This window comes from Colletotrichum costaricense (genome assembly GCF_030867565.1).
Source record: "Colletotrichum costaricense strain IMI 309622 chromosome Unknown Scaffold_22.1, whole genome shotgun sequence".
Lineage (NCBI taxonomy): Eukaryota > Fungi > Ascomycota > Sordariomycetes > Glomerellales > Glomerellaceae > Colletotrichum > Colletotrichum costaricense.
Window position 1 is genome coordinate 120544 of NW_026848251.1, and position 20154 is coordinate 140697.

General features: G+C 53.0%; 4 protein-coding genes across 4 annotated transcripts; 2 read left to right on the top strand and 2 right to left on the bottom strand.

Moving 5' to 3' along the window:
- Window positions 1-446: 446 nt before the first annotated feature.
- Window positions 447-8708, bottom strand: CCOS01_14872 (beta-ketoacyl synthase domain-containing protein; the record flags this gene model as incomplete). Its single annotated transcript, XM_060463014.1, has 7 exons — window positions 447-1298; window positions 1361-6420; window positions 6490-6966; window positions 7035-7827; window positions 7981-8249; window positions 8321-8465; window positions 8535-8708. The coding sequence occupies 7 exons, from the start codon at window positions 8706-8708 to the stop codon at window positions 447-449; spliced, it is 7770 nt and encodes a 2589-aa protein (XP_060306199.1).
- Window positions 8709-10883: 2175 nt separating this feature from the next.
- On the top strand, window positions 10884-13363 carry CCOS01_14873 (TAM domain methyltransferase; the record flags this gene model as incomplete). The annotated part of the gene is made up of 7 exons (XM_060463015.1): window positions 10884-11480; window positions 11615-11745; window positions 11900-12011; window positions 12083-12101; window positions 12246-12358; window positions 12546-13174; window positions 13249-13363. Coding segments are annotated over 7 exons (1716 nt in total), but the record flags the coding sequence as incomplete, so codon positions are not given.
- Window positions 13364-14714: 1351 nt separating this feature from the next.
- CCOS01_14874 (methyltransferase) lies at window positions 14715-15437 on the top strand (the record flags this gene model as incomplete). Its single annotated transcript, XM_060463016.1, has 1 exon — window positions 14715-15437. The coding sequence occupies one exon, from the start codon at window positions 14715-14717 to the stop codon at window positions 15435-15437; it is 723 nt and encodes a 240-aa protein (XP_060306201.1).
- A 1759-nt stretch (window positions 15438-17196) lies between these two features.
- CCOS01_14875 (myo-inositol transporter) lies at window positions 17197-18933 on the bottom strand (the record flags this gene model as incomplete). The annotated part of the gene is made up of 3 exons (XM_060463017.1): window positions 17197-17834; window positions 17896-18385; window positions 18463-18933. 3 exons carry the CDS (start codon window positions 18931-18933, stop codon window positions 17197-17199), a joined length of 1599 nt encoding a protein of 532 aa, XP_060306202.1.
- Window positions 18934-20154: the final 1221 nt, after the last annotated feature.

A 20154-nucleotide genomic window follows, 5' to 3' on the forward strand; every position in this document is an offset into this window, starting at 1 on the left:
CCTTGCAGGTTTTCAGCATCAATCTGCTGTCCAAGGTGGTGGCTAGCGGCACTTCTGGTCGGTACCAACACAGAACATGCACTTTTTACACATTTTTTGCTACGGGCCTGGCCCCTGGAAACCGAGCAAACGTCAAAGTCAATTGCGTTATTTAGCCTATTCGAGGTGCTAATCAAGATGCCAACCAGAACAACAATTGTACTCCCCAGAGGCCGTGACATTAAGTACAATGCAAACTTAATCATGTCTCATCAATCATAACAGGCAGAAAAGACGCGAAACAAAAAGAGGGGATCGAAAAATGAGGAATAAATCAACCAGAAAAGCAGAGCACAGCAGAGTACCCCGTAGCATCCAAAATCCAGCAAAAAAGCCACCCGCGCCGAAGAAATCGCCTAGAGAAAACACAACAAGTTGAGGCCGCCAAGGCAACTCGGTCTCGGTTACTAATCAGCAAATCGCTGCCTGAGACTGCTCTTATTCGTAGCGAGCACCGCTAACTGCGCGATGCTCGAGTTATTCGTAATGTCAAAGACAGATACCTCGGCCCCAAGCTCCTTCATCAGCCATGACCGGAGCTCAACCGCCGTCAGCGAGTCGATGCCGTACGCGTGAAGCGGTTTGGATGTCTCAAGATTGAGCGCGTCGATGCTGAGCATCCGCGCAATCTTGAGAAGGAGGGCGTCGAGCACAATCTTTCCGGCTTCTTCCAGTGAAGACGCGCATTGCAGGTGTGCTTTGTGGTTGATGCCCTTGTTCGCATCATCTCCTCTCTCTGCATCGTCCGTCTCTGTGAGTCGCAGGTGGCTAAACAGAGGATCTTCTCCCCACGTCTGCGTCTGGTACCCCTCCGCAGCTGTCTCTTGCGGCAGCCAGAGGCGAGGGATAACTTGCGCCCTCGTCGTTTCCTGGGATGTAACAGCACTGGCCGGGCGGCAATGATAATCTAGCACGGCATAGAGCTCGTCCGCGGTGATGTGAGTCCATCCTGCAGATGAGAGGTAGTCCCAGAGTTCTGGCTTCTCTGCCACGTAACCAACGCCACGGATGATCGGAAGGTCTATCGAAACGGCGTTGACGCCCTTAAAGACGAGATGATGCGCAAAAGCGTCTTGGAATGTTCCTCCTGCGGCGTAGTTGGCCTGCTCGGGGCTTCCTGTCACTCCCACAGTCGACGAGAGGAAGACGAAGAAGTCCATCTTGTCGCCGAGGGCGTTGTACAGGTTCCAGGATGCCTGCACCTTGGGCTGTACGGCTGCCTTCCAATTGTCGAGCGACATGTTCTCGAGAAGATTGTCCTTTATGCAGATTAGTATCGACGACCCTTCGAGCAGAACAGAGCATCAGTTATTCAACTTACTTGGAGCACCATGGAACCTTGGATGCATCCCTTGATGGGAGGAAGGGTAGTAGCAAGCTCAGCCAGAACAGTTTGTAGAGCACCGGCATCCGTCACATCGCAGGCCGGAGTGACCACATTATCACACACAGCCTCGAGCTCAGAAAGCAGCTCAATTGCAGCTTTCTCCACTGCGCCACGTCTCGAAAGGAGGATGAGGTTCTTGGCCCCTCGACAGGCCATCCATCGCGCGACGGACCTCCCAAGTCCACCTAGACCACCAGCAATCACGTACGACGCCTGGGGATCGAAGCTGCTAAGGGACTTCCGGCTCGGCACGACGGGTATCATGTCGTCGTCGCGTGGTTCGAGAACGATCTTGGCGGTATTCTGATCTTCAGACTGCGTCCGGCGAAACGCGTCGCCGACCTGGGAGAAACTATAGATCGCGGTTGGCGAGGGACGGCTGATATTCTTCCAGTTGGCAAAGACAATGTCGACCATGTGCTGGAACATGGTCTCGGTGCGGGTCAGGTCGAATGCGAGGCAAGATGTAAGATCGAAGGACTCGAGACGGATGTTGCGGCCTCGCGGGACACGTGTGTTAGAGATTCCGTCAACTGAGCCGATGTAAACAATGCGTCCGAATGGTGCGATGCAGTCGATGACGCCGTCGTTAAGGTCATCGGCCACCGTAATGAGAACATTAATACCACGCCCCTTGGCCAGCTTCTGCTGTGCAGACCGCATTGACAAGTCACGGCTGCTGAAGACGTGATCTTCCGGGATACCGCATCCCTTGACCAGTTCCTCTCGCTCTGACTGATTCCTCACGGTTGTGTACACCTCAGCTTTTTGAAGCTGAGCGACCTGCACGAATGCCTTTCCGATACTGGAACATGCGCCGTGTACCATGACAGAGTTGCCCTCACGGATGGAGCCGAACTCACAGAGGACAGCGTAGGCCGTTGTGTAGTCGACGGGCAAGACCGCGCCATCAGCGAACGACACTCCATCAGGCAGCTTCGCGAGCAAGCCGTCCGTAGATCGAACATGGGTCTTCATGGTGCCGGACACCGCGAGTCCAAAGACCTTGTCCCCAACCTGGAACCTAGAGGCAGGCCCAGACTTTGTGACTATGCCAGAAGCCTCTAGACCCAGAGGTGAGTCTTCTGCCTTGCCGAGGACTGAGGAGACGTCACTGGTGCTCACTCCACAAGCCATGACCTTGAACTCGACATCGTGGTCTCCAAGTGGTGTGTCGGTCAGAGCGTCTTCCTCGAAGCGAAGTGAGTCAAGTTGGCCAACGTCTCCGACCTGAAGGTGCAGCGAACGAGAGGCTTCGTCTTTCAAAAGCTTGTTCTCAATGCTCACGACGCCAGTCTGGTTTTGAATGTGATCGGTCATGTAATCTGCCTCAACGAGGCGAGATACGTGAACCACGTCGTCAATCACCCTGAATGAGTTCTCGACGCTGTCTTGTGCTGCTGCAAGAACCTGGACGCACCTGGCGGCAATGAGCTCTTCGTCGGCATTCTGTTCGAAAGAGAGAGTGAGGAAGTTGACATCTGGCCTCTCTGAGCGAACCACTCTAGCCAGGCCGGTTACCAACTCGGAATCCGGGTCGGGCGCAGTGGACGTACCGCCACGAGTCACCCAAAGGATATTTTTGCTCTTGGTCAGTATGCGCTTGAAGCTGTTAAAGGTCTCCTCGTCCATATCCTTCAAAGCAGCATGGTCCAGTTCGGAGAGTACCACACACGTCGCGCTAGCCAGGCTCTTGTCAGCCAAGGACGTGATAGTTGCGATTTCGCAACCACCTTCTTGACCGATTGACTGCACCACCTTCGCTGCCAGCTCGTTCTGAGTTGGCGACTCGCTGGTCAGAATGTAGTACGATGAAGGAGAGCATGCCACTATCTCCGTTGTGGGGTTACTGGACACCAGGATCGAGCTCATCTGATGCGGGGATGAAGCGAAATCGTCAAAGACAGCATCGAGCCCACTGAAACCAGAAGCTCGAAGATGGGTATCCCATGAATTGGGAGACATCAACGGACCCCAGACACGGTCCTTGTCCTCTGAAAGCCACCACCCGTGCAGCGTGCCGAAGCAGAAGCTTCCCAGCAGGATCTCAGTGTTGGTGATCTCAAAGAGGAGAAGCTTTCCGCCAGGTTTGAGCAACTTCCTAGCATTGACGAGGGTCTCGTCAATCTTCTTCGTAGCGTGCAAGACGTTCGCCGCAATAATGAGATCATACTTGTCGGCCTCGAAGCCCTGGCTCAGGGGGTCATTCTCGACATTGAGCACGCGGAATCCCATTCGTCCGACCTCATCCTTGAAGTTTTCCTTGGCTTGTTCGAAGAACGACGGCGAGATATCGGTGAAATCGTAGTGCCCGTACCGACGTCCGCTGTCTCGTGTCAACGTCGCCATGGCAGGACGCGTGGCGCCACCTGTGCCGGCGCCAATCTCGAGGATTTCCATGTTAGGGTTCTTGTGCGCCATGATGTCGAGGTAGCTACAAAGCTGAGCGTAGCATCTCTTGGAGCCGAGACCGTTGCTGTAGACATCCTCTGCCAGCTTATCTTTGAAGATGACGTCCAAGGGATCGCGGTCTCCGGTGAGGATACTCGAGAGGGCCTGGCCGACGGCGATGATAAGCTTACCTTCCGATGCGTTGCCATTCAAGACTTTGGCTTCGAATTGTTCAATACTCTCACTTGCGGGACCGTCCGAGTGCTGACGGGCGACGTGTTGGAACCACTTGACATATCGCTGGTGGTACCAGGTCATCTTGCCGATGGACTCTTGGGTAAGAGATTTTACGCAACGGCGCATGTAAGCAAGGCACAGCGCCTCGCAGTCCAGCATCCAGGTAGATGGGTCATCCTCCTGCGTTAGAGGCAGCTGGAAAAGTTGTGAAGCCTGCTGCTTCGTCAGGAAATTCGGATCAGGCTTCCAGGATACGTTGAAAGCAGGATGAACCATCGCCTGAGAGTTGTCCTTGGACGGCCCATTCGAGATAGTTTTGAAGACAAGGCCAGACATTTGTACCATCTCGTCACCTTGTTCCAGATGTGTAGCCCTCACGTTCGAGACCACCTCGCTGCGCCCTTTGACTCGAGTGTCAGCAGACAGACTGTATGAGTTATGAGACAGGCTCGATCGCGCCGAAATCCAGCCATCAGCCAGGTATGTTGGCACTCTAGTTGCCCCGGCGTATTTGGAGCTGAAGACCAGAGCGACGAGATTGGCATGTACGACGCCATCGAGAGTAGCTGGGTGCACCAAGTGCGGCTGGACATACTGGTGTGGCATCGACTTCTCGATCTTGTCCACTGAAGAATGGAGCGTTGCTACCATGCTAAGGTCTTGTCCAAGACGGACGTCGCTCAGAGTCTGGAAGGTTGGGCCAAAGTTCAACCCAGAATCCGCGAAGCTGCGATACAACTTGTCGACAGAAATCTCCGTCGCGCAGCCATCATGAATGCTCTCTTCAGGTCCCCTAAGTGCGAGTCGATCACCCGACTCGTACTCAGTCTGCACGAAACCGTGGCAATGCTCCCTCCACGCGCCATCTTGCATGGTCCAGAGCTGGAATTCTCGCCATGTCGAAACAACGGAGTGGCTATTCTCCCGGTGCTGACGGAGGTAAAACTGAGATTCGACACCATTGGCATCATCGGGTACTCGCAGGGCCCGCTTGAATGACACATCTCTCAGTCTGAACCCCTTCAAGACCTTGCTCTTATCGGCAATCTGCCGGCTCGCCTCGATAGCCATGACAAGCATACCGGCCGCAGGATATAAGACATCTCCAGAAACCTTGTGATCTTCGATCCAAGGATTCTCCGAAAGTCGGATGTAATTGCGCCACACCGCATTATTCTCGTTGAAACCCGCCATTGGAGCTCCAAGTAGCTCGTGCCGGCCCACAGGTCTCTTGCGGTAGTCGTCGCTCAACGTGCTCTGTACCCAGTACTCTTTCGAGTGGTCAAAAGGGTAAGAGGGCAGATTGGTGAGCATGAGTGGCTTTGGCCCATGAGGCTCGTCTGCGTCGTTGACCTGCGCCAGGTTGACATTGTAGCCGTGGCAGAAGAGATTTCCGACGGATTCCAGTGCAGTCTCGACGCCCGGCTTCTGTCGGATAAGAAGGGAGTGATAGTCAACCTTGGCGTTGCCGTGGACCTGTTTGACTGTGCTGAAGAGCGGTCCCTTGAGAGCGCTGTGAGGGCCAATTTCCAAGAAGTCGGTGATGGGTTCGAACGGGAATTCCTCTTCACAGTCACCGTTCACAGCACCATTCACGTGGCCATTGACCAATCCGTTGACGAGACCATTGACATGTCTGTCAACATGTCCGTTGATCTTGGGTACTTCAGAACCCTTGAGCATCTCTGTGACCGAATCGGTAAACCGGACTGGCGATACCAAGTTCTTGACCCAGTACTCAGGTCGTCGAAGTTGCGAGGGGAGTATTGGCACTCCCATCGTCGAAGAGTAGAATCGAGGCTTCACAGAGCTTCGCAAAGCACCCTGTTGAAGATCTCCCATGGCCTCCAGGTACTCATCAGCCATGGCCTTCATGTACTGCGAATGGTACGCAATTTCGACGTTGAGCTTCCTCGCGAATACCTTTTCGGCGCTGAGCAGCTGGACCAGGGCGTCAATCTTTTCAGCATCACCGCTGACGGTATGACTATCCACGCTGTTCATGCAAGCAATTTCTAGGGTACCTTCGCCGCCAAGTTGCTGGTTCACGCGATCGATGGCGTCTTGCGTGGCGGCTTTGCTCAGGCCGACGGCAGCCATGCCCGTACTCGGCCGAGAAGCTGAGCGCGCGAGCTTGGCGCTCAGCTTACCGCGGAAGTAGGCGATTTTCCAGGCTGCTTGTCGTGAGATTGCGCCAGCGGCGTAGGCTGCGGCGACTTCACCGGATGAATGTCCCGTGATGGCATGTGGGTAGACGTCCCAAGTGGAGAGAAGGTCAACCATGGCAACCTGCAGAGCAGTGCATATGGGTTGGCAGAATTCGGGGTCGTTAATTCGAGAGGAAGTCTTTGACTTTGATAATTCGACTAGTTTTCGACAATAATCAGTACGAGGTCTCACACCACTGGTCCAAAATGTTGGACGACAAGACTTACACGTTAAGGACCAATTACAACCGAGATCATTTAGATACCGATCAGCCGCCAACAGACTCTCTTGAAAGGCGCGGTACGCCAACAGGTCCATGCCCATCGTCGCCCATTGCGCTCCCTGGCCAGTAAAGACAAACGCAAGCCGCGGGTTGGTCTTTGCTCGTATGGGAGTAGCCGCATTCCCCTCGAGAGACTTTTCTAACTGTGCCGGCGAGCTGGCGATACTAAACGTCCTCCAGGAATGACGGGTCCGCCTACAGGCCAGTGTGTAGCTTAGGTCCCTCAAAAACCGCAGCTGGGCGGATTCTCCGACGATCTGGGCCGCTTTCGTTGCAAGATAGTCCCTGTATCCGTCTCGTAACCGAGAAACGGCATCCTGGTCGTTTGCCGACAAGACAAAGAGACGTGGGGCGTCTTCAGTGTCAAAATCGTCTAGATGGATCCCGCTATCCGATGGGCGGTGGAATCCATTAACGCGGCCTGTGTCGTTGTGACCGAAACGTCAGCGTGTGCCCATCGAGCCTGGCGTGATAAGAATAAAAACTTACCCGTCCCATTTACTAAAGGTGCGTCTAGTTGTCTGGGAATCTTGGGGATCGTCTCCGTGCGATGGTTCCCGACCAGACGGAAGCTCTTGAGGAAATGGAGCGCATCATCCATTACTACGTGGGCATTACTGCCACCAACGCCAAACGAGTTCACGGACATGCGGCGCAGGCCACGCTGCGGCCACGCCGTTGGTTTTGTGGGAAACCTCAAGTTCCACGCGTCCTGGATCTTTGGGTTGCGCTTCTCGAACCAAATGTTCCCGGGAATAACGCCGCTCTCTAGCGTCAAGACACCCTTGATCACGGCCGCTACGCCCGCAGCGCCCTCCAAGTGTCCAACATTGCTCTTCAGCGCACCCACGTACAGCGGCTCGTCCGCAGACCGATGAGGCGCAAAGATCTCAGCAAGGGCGCTCGCCTCTATGGGATCGCCCACGGGAGTACCCGTGCCATGGGCCTCGGCGAACCGCGTGAGCGAAGGGTCCAAGTTGGCCCGCTCGTAGACGTGCTTGATGAGCGCGACCTGGCCCCTTTTCGTCGGCTGCGTGATGCCGGGCGATCGGCCGTCCTGGTTCGTGGAAGAGTTCCGGATGACGGCGCGGATGACGTCCCCGTCCCGAATGGCATCCGATACCCGCTTTAAGACCAGGGCCCCGAACCCTTCGCCGCGGGAGTATCCGTTGGCCCGGTGGTCAAAGCTGTATGACTTACCGTCCGGACCCAGAACGCCCGCCGCGTCTAGCTTTAGTGTCATCTCGGGAGTCAGGATAAGGTTGCACCCGCCCACGACGGCCTAGTACATGATGACGGGGTGGTTAGCCAAGAGCCCGGCTTGCAGACGGCGGGGGAGAGGAGGAGGGGCGTGGTTTGGTTGGCTTCAGTGTCACCGCCCCTGGAGATGAAAGGGACTTTGGTGAAATTACATGCATGAGAAAAAGAGCCTCACCATGTTGACTTCACGAAGTTTGAGACTCATGCATGCTTCGTGCACGGCCACCAGACTGCTTGAGCAGGCCGTGTCTACTGTTACACTCGGGCCCCGAAAGTCGAAGAACCACGAGACTCTGTTGCTGAGCATACTGGCTACTGTGCCCAGGGCTGAGTATTTATTCGGAATATCCAAGTCTTTCGCTATGTGATCATTGTAATCGGCCGTGAAGCAGCCGACGTATACGCCGGTCTGGGTTCCGGCAACGGTATCGAGAGGTATTCCGGCTTCGTGAAAAGTCAGTATTCAGGCCAACTTCAAATATCGCAGCATCGAAAATTGGAATGTCTCTTCGTACCATTTTCGAGAGCCTTGTATACACTCTCCAACATTCCTCGCTGTTGCGGATCGATACTTCGTGCTTCTGTGGGTGTGATAGAGAAAAACGGCGCATCAAATGCTGATATGCTGCCCTTGAGAAAGTGGCCATGACGGACTCGTGTCTAAATTAAAGCGCTGCAAGTCAGTTTTCGTCGCATAAACTTTGCATAACGCGGAGCGGGAACACGCACGGCGCCGCTCCTGTCGGCATCCGGATGCCAAAAGGCCTCTGCATTGTATCTCTCCCGCGGGACTTCCGTGCGAGCTGACCTCCCGGCGAGTAACGACTCGTAGAACCGCTCTGGCGTATCGCCGTCCCCTGGAAGCCTCGCGCTGAGCCCAACAATGGCGATGGGATCTCCCATGATGTATACCGTACAGGGCTTGGGGGCTCTCTTTTTCGTCTAGTGTTTCGATACTATTGATCTACTCAGGTCCGTGCGGTGAGCTACGGTGAGAGTTTGAGGGATGGTGGGAGTCGGGGAAGTGAATTGAGACATGGAACGAAATCCTTAGGACAAGACCAGAACCTGGATCAGGGCTCCAGCGAGATAGTAGCATTATTAGAAAGAATCCACCACTTGGTTTCCCCTCTTCCACTATTCATGTGGACTACTCCGGAGCTAGCTATCAGATATTTCTGGCGTCAACCTCGACAAGCAAATTCACTCAAACCCTGGTCGGAAAGAAGAGGCCACACGCGTCATGTTGGCGAACTTGCGATGCACCAAGCACGGAGATGGCTCCAACAAGCTTCGCACTTTGACTGGAGTTTCTCTTCCAACAAAACATGGTGCATGAAGAATAAGACAAGGGTCCCGGATAGAAGGGGAGGAGATATAACAGATACGTGGTTCATTATGGTACATGCGGTCGAGAAGGGTGGCTAAAGGGTGGCTACGTCGATGATTTTCGTACCCGTACAAGGTCACGAGGCTGGGAAGACAATGGCGATTCCCGATGGGCACACCCGTTCGTTAGGTAACTGCGAAGCTTTGCGTTCCGCGTTCCACAGAGTTCATTTATCGCTCCGCCTTGGCATGCCGTACTTTAGACCCCGGGAGCTGTTCAAGTAGACGTGTTAGTGCAGGCGAGACATCCATCGGGCCCAGATACAGGGGACCGGTGGAACACAAATTACACAAGATTCCTCGGGCTGATTTCGACCGGGCTTCCTGTGTGGTTGGCCCGCAGTGTGCATGCGCCCCTGTCTCTCGTTCTCTCTCGCTTCTCCCAAGCTCGCTCAACTCGGGATCGGTCTGACCCCTCTTGGAAAGTACGGCGACAATGATGACCAAGTCAAGACTCGAGGTGCACAGGGTCTCGCACACATTTTGCAGTTTAAGGTGCTTACGAAATAAGAGGGGTGGGGGGCCACGGGAGATTGCTGTTGGTTTTCCCATTTTGTTTCGGTTGCAGTTCTTCGGCACCACGTGAAGCCAAGTTGCCAACTGCCCAAATCCAATAGTCGAGCATAGACTGCATCAGTGCATGCTCGAGCAAACGATGAGCTGTTACTCTTGGCTGCTTCTTCCCCCTTTTCGACGAATACCTCGCTGCACTTCTGCAATGATTGCCTGGATCGGGAGCCGGATCCCGGAGATCCGATGACGATCGTTGCGATAGTCTGCCAGGATGCGCTTGGGCGAATCATTGCTTCTGGATTCTGGAAGGCGGTATCATGGCAGAGACCTTGACTCAGTGCCGTGTAAGCAGGCAGGCTCAGGCGTCAGAGTCGATCCCACACGATGGCGTCCCAGCTGCCGAACCCTGGACTGCTCGGCGACAGGGGTTGTGCTGGTTGCCAGCCAGTGGCCCCCTTGGGTCTCACGGCTCCCGCTCCATAAGAAAATGCAAGGTCATGACTAGGAGGATGACAGGTTTTAGCTGCCGGTCCAAGGCGTTGGGCCGCGTTGGAACATGGAAAGTGTGTGATGGCTGTGAATGCGAGGAAGAAGTTTGCGCTCTGATAAGGAGATTTCTGACAGAATTGATAAATGCGCCTTGATATACAATGTTTGCTTCCCCTTTCTCATCACTGGCACAGAAGAGCCCATGCCAGAAATGTCCGTTGTTTCTTTTCCAACGCTGCCGACGTCGCCAGCGTCGCGTGACATGACGACTATAGACTGGGTTGCGATTTCGCGAGGGTTTCCGCAACGTTTCCTTGGACTATGACAGGCCCGGGGAAGAGTCCAGAGAGCCAGAGTTGTCTGCCCATCCGGGCACATTACCACTGATTCTGATAAAGCGCCGACAAAAGCCCCGCAGATATTAGCACTTAGCAGCGACACGGCTACGCGCAGTACGAGGGCTTACCAAACCAGCTCGCCATCCGTACAAGGTTTTTCTGTTTTAGCGGCAAGGGATGGAAAGGGAGAAGCGACACAAGACAGGGGCCGTTCAAACACGGCAGTGTCCGGGAGATGATGGCATGGCATGGCCACCTTGGGTTGGGGACCTTTGCACCTTTGCCCAAAAAATAAACTGTTGCCCTAGCCCGTTTTTATTCAGTTTCCCCCAGAAATGAAAAAACAAGACGAACCGCTTCTGGTTCATGGGACGACCTTGTCTATCCTATCCCGCCGCACCCTCTTTCTTGCTGGTTGCTTGTCTATCACTTTCTTCCTACACTCATTGCTACTGGTAACCTTCTTTCTTCCCCCTTGCGTTATACGGAGACCAGAGTAAAAGCCCGCCTATCGTCGAGCCTTGCTGACCTGCAACTCTCTTGGTTTGTGCATTGCGTCTTTGGCCCGGCATTTAACTTGGACCCCCCCAGTTTCCCGAATTCCCCCTCCTCCAGTCCCGAAGCGCGCACCGCTCCCTTCTACCCTTCCCCCTTGCCCACCACGGTCTCGCTCGGAGCGGACCGCATGTTGATGGACAGGTTCTACAACCAACAGCGGCTTCGCAAAAGCGGTGGTAGCAGCTTGAGCTCAGTCGGTTCTGGCTCTCCCGTGGGACGGCACCAGCCGACCCGTCCTCCAACGGCCGCCAACAGCATCTCGGCCGCCTCCACATCGACGCTGCTCACCGCTAGTTCGTCGTCCGAACGTACCCGCAACTTTTCCACAGACAGCAGGCCGCGCACGCCGCCATCAACGAGACCGTCGATGCAGTCAGGCGAACAAGACGTACGTACTTCTTCGGTCTATGAGACATTGACCCCTCCGTGGACCGTGGCAACTGTCATGTTGTCGCCGGCGCCTACAGATCCAGGTGGTAATGCAGGCTTAACCAAAGCTCTTGAATCTCATGCCGCAAATAGGAGTATCCCGAGGATCACCCGAGCCCGACCTCCGATGAAGTGAACGAGGCCGTCTGGGCGGGAGGGTCCGATTCAGACGACGGATCGGACAGCGACCCGACGCCGGGTCAGAGTCTCCGGGCGGTAACAAAGTGAGTCTCTCATTCTCATCCGACGATGATGTCTTTCATTGTTTTTTTCCTTCATTGTGTTTCATGTTTATCCTCATTCTCACTTTCCCTCGCCATCTCATCGGCCACACTTTCTTTTCCTGCGACATTCTGACCATCCGAACCATCCGTGCAGTAGCAGTTCCAGCAAATCAAAGATCAAGACGGGCAAGTCGTCCATCTTCCAGTCTATCTTCAATAAATTTGCCAAAACCGGAAAGCGCTTCGGCTTCGTGCCAAATACCAAGGTACGCTTTACTCAACTATCATTCTTTGATGCAGGCTGCCCCGATGCTAACCCGTCTTACCAATCCGCCAGGAAGAACAAGACAGAAATGGTCAGCAAGCATCCTTCACCGTGGCCTACCGGTCCTTGAGTTCACGGCCACCTAGCTCTTCACCTACACATGCATCTTGCGCTTCCTGCAGGATCTGGAGCGTCTAGACCAAGACCTGCCTTGTCGCTAACCAGGAATCCGCAGTCCTCCAACACCAGATCATTGCCGAACTCTTCGACCACAGACTCCACTTGGCCCCAGTCGTCAAGGCCAGGGCCGCCCTCGACGTAGGCACGGGGCCAGGGCTATGGGCATTAGTGCGTTACCTTCTCATCATCAGTCACTTCGCAACGCCCCCTCCCCTCACCTTTTCCCGCATAAATGATGTAACTAGTCTGGTATCACGGAATGACTCGCTAACTAGCCTCATGTAGGAATATGGCAAGTCGCTCCTGTTAATGCCTACGGGGTATTATAACACCGGGAAGTTCACGCTAACGCCAGTTGACCGCCGCAACAGCCAAGAAGAACCCAAACTGTGCCGTGATGGGCGTCGATATTGAGAAAGTGCGCCCTCCATATAACGTGTCCAACTGTCAGTTCAAGATCATGGATATAACTACCGACTGGAACATCGGCAGACAGTTCGACTTCATCCATGTCCGTATGCTAGGCGATATCGTGGAAAAGGAAAAGTTCGTTGACTCCATCTATCGCCACCTCAACCCTGGGGGCTGGGTCGAGTTCAGCGAATGGATCGCGATCCTCGTATCCCCAGATCACTCACTAGAGGGGACAGCATTTCACAAGTGGAACATGCTTCTCCAACAGGGTCTTCAGAATATGGGCCGCTCCATGCACTACGTCTCACAATATCAGCCCATCTTGGAGAAGTCAGGGTTTGAGAGGATGAAGTTGACAAAGCACGCTGCTCCTACGAACGCGTGCTACCCGGGTAAGAAGTGTCAGCGGTTCGGTACCATGATGTCCAGCAATTGGAATGCCATCATCGAGCCGCTAAGTGTCCCTGTTTTTACTATTGGTCTAGGCTGGTCCGAGGCCCAGGTTCTTGCATTGGTTAAGAAGGTCCGCAAGGAGATTGATGATACGAACTACCATTCGTTCATGACGCTGTAAGTTATCTCTGGAGTCAGGCAAGGTTGGAGGAGGTCCTGGATCATAACTGACAATCACATTCTGATATCAGGCTTACGATATACTGTCGGAAGCCACGTAGCGGTGCATCATCGTCCGCATCGTTGGCGAGCTCATCACGCTCGGCAGCTCAAATGTCGGTGTCCAATGTCAGTTCACATGGGTAGTGGAAAACGGCGTCTAAAAATGGGTGATGTGTTTACAAGGGGTTTGGGATTATCATACCACCATTGAGCGTTTGCAAGGCAAGCGAGCAATTTTATCATCAAAGGAATCTTCCGGTTCCATTATCAATATAGTTGAGGTTTCCAGCCATATCATATTCTTGGTTTCCAGCAGGAACAGTCCCATAATTTGCATGTAGGTACGTGTTTCCGAACATGTAAGTTGTCGAATTGAGGCAAATGCCGCATCTTGTTGATGAACGCAAGCGATTTACTCCCCACCGACGGGCAATTTTCTGCTTTGCGCGGGACTTGTTTTCTCTTCGCTTAAGCGATAAGACGCTGCGTTTTTCATCGGCACAGCCACCCCGCAGTGCCCGCATGCTAGGATCAATAGACTGCCACAGGATTTCCAGGGCTTGATATGCAGGATTGCGGCGCAGTCAGGCGACTCGACGCGCGCAGGCACCGCAGGAAGAAGGATTACGGGGGGGGGGGGGGTTCTAAAAGGGTCCTATGAGCCTATCTTCTCGAGGCACCAGCACTCCCGCAGATCAGTGGTGCCAGTTGAGGCCATACAGACCATTCAAGCCCCCTCAGTTGATTCCAGGCCGGCATTCCTACATGTCACATGCATATTCGTCTGCGTGGGGATGTATGAGCTGATATGATATGGTCCAACCGGCTCTTACGGGGGTCATCTGAGGGATTTAAACCCTTACTCTGCAGACCGGGGCCAATGGTAAGGTAATCCGACATGAACATTAACGAGCACGAAGATGATAGTTCTCCTTGCCAACTACTCTAGCGCCAACAAGACAGTCATGACATACGTAGAAGACTCTGAGCGTTTGCCAGAAGCAGAAGGGAAGCCGGCAATTAACCCACCACCTTGCATATGACAGAACCACTTGGTTCTGGGTACGGATACCGAAGGATGCATTAGTTGTTGCTGCAGAATTCAGGACGGAACAGACTCCGTCCCGCAAGTTCTCATTGGCCAATTCCGACACAAAGTACTCTTGTTAACGCAGAGTTGAACAATAGAGCAACCCATGCTTGATAGTGAGGGAAGCTCGGAATAGAATTCAAGCGCAAGTAAACTGAATAGCCACGGTAAGCGCTCGGTGGCATACTATCGGTGAGTTGTTACCGACACGGTGATAATTGCCCAATTCCCGGAAGGATCTAGGGCTTTTCCCGCCCCTTTGGACTTTGTTTCCACCAGACTTTACTCGCGAGTCACGACAACCCAACGAAGCGCAATCGAGCGAATCGTCTTCATTCGCACCTCCGTGCTGCCAATCTTTCCCCTCTAACTCAATTCCTCGATTGATTGGTGCCATCGTCAACAATGGCCGATCTCGGCGCAGACCGCACTGCGGCCTATGGCGCAGTCTACTCGCCCTCATTCCTCACAATCTTCTACGACAAGTACGTTCTGGGCTTCAATATGTCAAAAGTCTGGGGCTGCAGCACGGAAAAATTACTTCTCCCCTTCTTCAGCGAAAACTTCACCCGCAACCACCTCGACATTGGCGTTGCTACGGGCTGGTTCCCGGCAGCCGCCCTGGCGCGGCCGTTCCGCGCCACCAGCAAGCAGCGCATTACGCTGCTGGATCTGACCGCGCCGCCTTTGAACGCGGCAAAGACCCGCGTGCTCTCAGTTACGACGAACACCGAGGTTCAGTGCGTTGAGGCTGATGTCACGGAGCCGCCGCCGAAGCAGCTTCTCGGCGAGCGGTTTGACTCCATTTCCATGTTTAATCTGTTCCATTGCATGCCTGGCGGCAAGGCCAAGCTTCGTGCATTTGGCTTGTACAAGGAGTTGTTGAGCCCGGAAGGTGTGTTAACCGGATGCACGGTGCTGGGCCCAAATGAGTCGACTGGGTGGTTTACCAAGTTCTATCTCCGGTGGTACAACAAATGGTGGGGTGTTTTCAACAACTGGGACGACAAGAAGGAGGACATTCAAGAAGCGTTGGATCAAGAGTTCGAGGAGGTTGAGACGTGGATTGTTGGACAGGTGATGCTGTTCAGGGCAAAGAAGCCCAGGAAGGCGCTTCTTGATGTTTAAGATTTGGAACGGATATGATACCTATAGCTGCATGAGTTATGAGTTAATGAGACGGGTGCATGACTGGACGTAAACAATCAGCCTCAGCAAGAATACAAAGAGTCCGAATTCTCTAGCCTACTTTACTCAAGTAGTATGTCCCTCAAACACAAACTCCGCGTCGCTGCTTTGATGAGAGGAAAGGCGAACTGCCTCAGCTCCCGTATCATTACAACTGCGTGATGTTTGTAATGAAATCGAGCTCTATCCATGATGCTGGTCAGAAACATGGTATACAGATGCATTCAGTCAACTCTACTCCATCAAGTAATTGATTCCCGATTCCTCCCGCCACGATATAAATGCCGGCCTCAGTATAGCGTTTAAAGTCACTGGACTCAACGGTCATCATTTTCAGTACTTTTCACCAACAGCAAGTGTTCGGCGCAACATTATCAAGTTCAACATTCGGCGTATTGTCATCCGACTTAGCTGATCCTTCAATTGCAGTATTCGAGAGCCCGCTCTCTCCATACCAACGTCGGCAAATGGTTCTCGTAGCTTGAATTTTCAGTCATTTTGTTCACATTCATGAACCATCTGGGCCAGTGCTCTCCGACCTTCAAGTTCGCGCTGACAAAGCTATGATAGAGAGAGTCTTGAGATCGATTTTGGTTTCGCGTTGAATTCAGCCACCAAATGTTCGACTTCATATTTGGTCATTTTACCAGCCTTCTTCAGGCACACAGGTCATTCATGCATGGGGTCTTTCGAGCTCAGAGCAGGAGTTACGCCTGCCAATGGGTCTTCTAGAAGATATCCTTCTACATTTGCGCATTGCAGCTGCCTGAGTCGGTCGACACTTGAACTTCTTGGAAAAGGCACCCTGTTCTTCTACTCAGTGCCAAGTTTCCCTTGAAGTGCTAGGCAAATTAGCTTCTGTTCGTCCAATTCGGCGTCTGTTTAATTGGAGCCAAGGAGCGCTTCGAACAGCTTAACCCGACCGATAATGAAGATCTTCGAGTGGAAAACTCCCGACTGGAAATCTCCACCACTTTATTAGGGGGTGTTCATTCCCCAATACACTCACCATATACCCAATGGGCCACTGCCGCACACCAGTTTGACCGGATGTTTGTGATTGACTGAGCGGTGGCTACTGTGGCCTTCTGGTAATTTTCTGTCTACTGGATGTTTCATGACTATCATGCTGCTTGGGCACTAGGCCATGCTTTTGCTTTGTGTCAATTTCAGATGAAGTATGCAGCAAAGTTAGCCCAATCTCGGCAAAGTGATTCAAGAAATCCTTGCCTTCTTGGTCGAGACCGTGAATTTGTATCCATCGCAGAGTATCTCTCGCCTATCGCGATCTGTTGAAGCCAGATTAGAGCTGTCGCCATGATGACTTCATCGTTGGCTTTGGTCTGATACTATCGTCAACTGGCAATGAGCTGCAGAGGAACATAAATATCGACGTCTGAGCGCGTACTACGACATCTTCTACGAAGAAGCGTACGTCAATACTCGGGGGAGCTTGTAGCAGCACTCTAGTGTTACACTCATCCTACTCGAGCGAGAAGCATGATGTGACTAACAACAACACACTGTCAAGGAGGGTTTTCTGCATTGAAGTTGGAAACCTGCGTTTGGCCAAGTCAATTTGATCATCATCATTTTCAGATTCTCGCTACAATCGACAGTTTCAGGCTACAATTTTGAACCATTTTCTAGGCCTTGATACCTTTTCTTGATGAACACAGGAAACGGCATAGACTATTTTTCACACGGTGTTCTCCTCCTTCCGGGCTTGGACATCGAGCTTCCTCTGCTTTCGCCATTCCTCGGCATATCTCACGCCGAATCCGTGCTCGAAAACTACCCTGATCTCCTCCAACGTCATGTTAGCTGCTTCAGGGAAGCAGAAGATCACAAACACCCAGCCCAAGAAAGACAACCCAGCGTATAAACCAAACGTGCCTGATGGGGTCATGCCTCGCATCATTGACAAGAACGTCGAAGAGACGATGATGTTCGGACCCCAGTTGAAGATGTTGATCATCATGGTCCCCATAGCTCGGACTTCCATAGGGAGAAACTCGTTCGCCTGCCACGGGACACAGCCCAAACCCGCAGCGTAGAAGGCCACGAACATGATCATTGCAACCAGGACCAGGGTTGCGGGCCAACCAACTTCCTTGGTGGTCAGCTCTAGAGTGTTGTTGTCCAAGGGGATCCAGTGGAACGCAATGGCGGCAACGGCAAGGCAGACAGGCATACCCCACATCGTCCAGAGCAGGATTCTTCGCCGGCCGATTCTGTCAATAAGGAAGATGGACAATACTGTGAAGATGAAGTTGGTACCTGCTACAACGGTACCAACAGCAACGGGGTTCGAGAAGCCGACGATCTGGAATAAACCTTGAGACTCTGATTAGCATGGCACACGCAGCACAGTGTATAAGAATTCATGGCACCGTACTGGAACTGTAATACATAAGTGTATTAAACCCGCAGAGCTGCTGGGCAGCCATAAGGCCACAAGCTGAGGTAACTGCTCGCAGGTTGGCTGGGACCTTGAATAGGCTGGTGACAGACTTTCGGAGGGAAATTTCTTCGTTGAGGACCTTGGCTTGGTTGACGCCGCGCTCAATGGAGATCACTTTGTCCGCGATTTCATCTTCACTGCCGTTGGGGTAGATTTGTCGCAGAACCCGGATACAGTCGTTTCGGTGGCCGTGGAACATGAGTTGACGAGGTGACTCTGGACACCAGAAAAGGAGAATACCGAGTATGATTGAAGGAACCCCGCCGATTCCAACCATGTATCTCCAGCCGTGTGCGGTCGTGTTGAAGGCTGCGGCGAAAGCGTACGCAAGCACAGATCCGGCACCAAGGAAGATCATGTCGATTGAGATCATTCGGCCTCTGAATCTGGCAGGGGAAATCTCTGCGATGTATAATGGAACGATCTGAGAAAACAACCTATGTTAGCACACGGACCCCGGTTAAGTCTGTTGCGGAAAAGCATAGAGATATGGAGGCTTACCATGGATGCAGAGCCGACACCAAAGCCGATCACAAGTCGACCAACGGTCATTTGCGCAATCGTGAAAGAGGTAGCCTGGAGCAGGGCACCGATCGTAAAGAGGATAGAGGCGAACCAGATAGCAGGCTTTCTTCCGTACTTGTCAGCAGTAATACCGGCAATGACAGCGCCAATCAAGGCTCCGGCTGCGGTGACTGCCGTGATCAACTCCTTTTCTGAGTGAGTCAGGTCTTTGTTGTCGAGGTCTTGACCGATAACAACAAGAACTCCTGAGATGACGCCAGTATCGTAGCCAAAGAGCATGCCTCCGATCGCGGTTGCCGCAACACAGAGCCAGACAAAGGTACCTGGCTTGGTTTCCTCGATCCGCTCTAGGTCACGGTTCTCTACGGCCTTGACTGCGTCGCTGACTGCATTGTTCTGCTCGACGTGCTGGACGCCCTGCTTGGAGGAATCATCGGGCAATCCCATGGCGAAAGTTGGCCGTAGGTTAGAGGATTTCGATCAGAAGAAAGGAGTTACAACTAAAGATCTTATCAGGACATGAAGATCTCAACTGGAGAGGGGGTCTCTGAGATATTGCCCATGTCTACGAACTCGACACCGGTGGGATGGGCAAGCTTTATAGACTTTGCAACTTCACCACACGCTTGGGGATAGGTATCAGATGAAGGCTCACACTCAAGTTCTAGAGTGACAAAAGCAAGGACAAGACACGTCGTACTAGCGTACGGGATGATTCCCGGCAGGTTTAAATCGTCCCATGGGGAGAGCTGTTGCGGGGTTGGCCCTTATCTGACCAGGCGAACACTGTCCAAGCCCTCATCTCGATGTCTAACATCCAAGGAAATTCCAGCCGTCTGACATTGCTCATTGTTTCTATAGGTCAGTAACACTTTCTTGACTCTAGTCTGTCGTATCTGTTGGGTCTCCAGCGGGTCTGAAGCACGGGGAAGTTTGGGGGAAATCTGGATTCGCGGGGTAGCCGACTAGGATTCATCTGGGGAAATGGAGCCATTGCGAGCGCCCCCACCAATTGTGCGACAGTCCATCGCCCAGCTCGTCGAGTCAGGCCTGTCTAGCGCCGTGCGCTTTTTACTCTCTCTGGACAATGAGGCAGTCGTTTCCGTGACGAACCCGAGCCGCGGGCTGGAATTATTGCCGTTAACAGGGGAGTCAACTCTTGCGCCGCCCTGATTGCTTCGGTTTTGCGGCCGCTGACCATTCTTTTGGATGAGTAAACAGTCTGGATACGCTGCAACATTCTATAGTATGATAATCTTGACGGAAAAGGCCTTCATGAAAGCCCGAAGGTTGACGTAATGTCGGAAGTATCCCCCTGAAGATGGACATTTCCGCCGTTTCGCCCCTTTTGAGGTCTATACTGGAATATCTGTACTGTCCTCATCTAGACGAATAGAGGACCACCCCTCCGAGAGGCCAAAATCTCCGGCGAACACCAGTAAGATCGGCATGTAAGGGTGCTTCCTCTATAACGTCACGCCATAGATATTGATTTATTTAAGATTTTTGTAGGGGTGATCTGGGACCACATCCTTCCCAAGCAGCTTCATATTTATGAACACCATTGCGGAGGGATATGGTAACACACTCACGTTCTCCAACCGACAAGTTGTAGTAGTGTGTGGACGCGATGGAGAGGTAGGGTAGATTGGGTAAATGTACTACTTG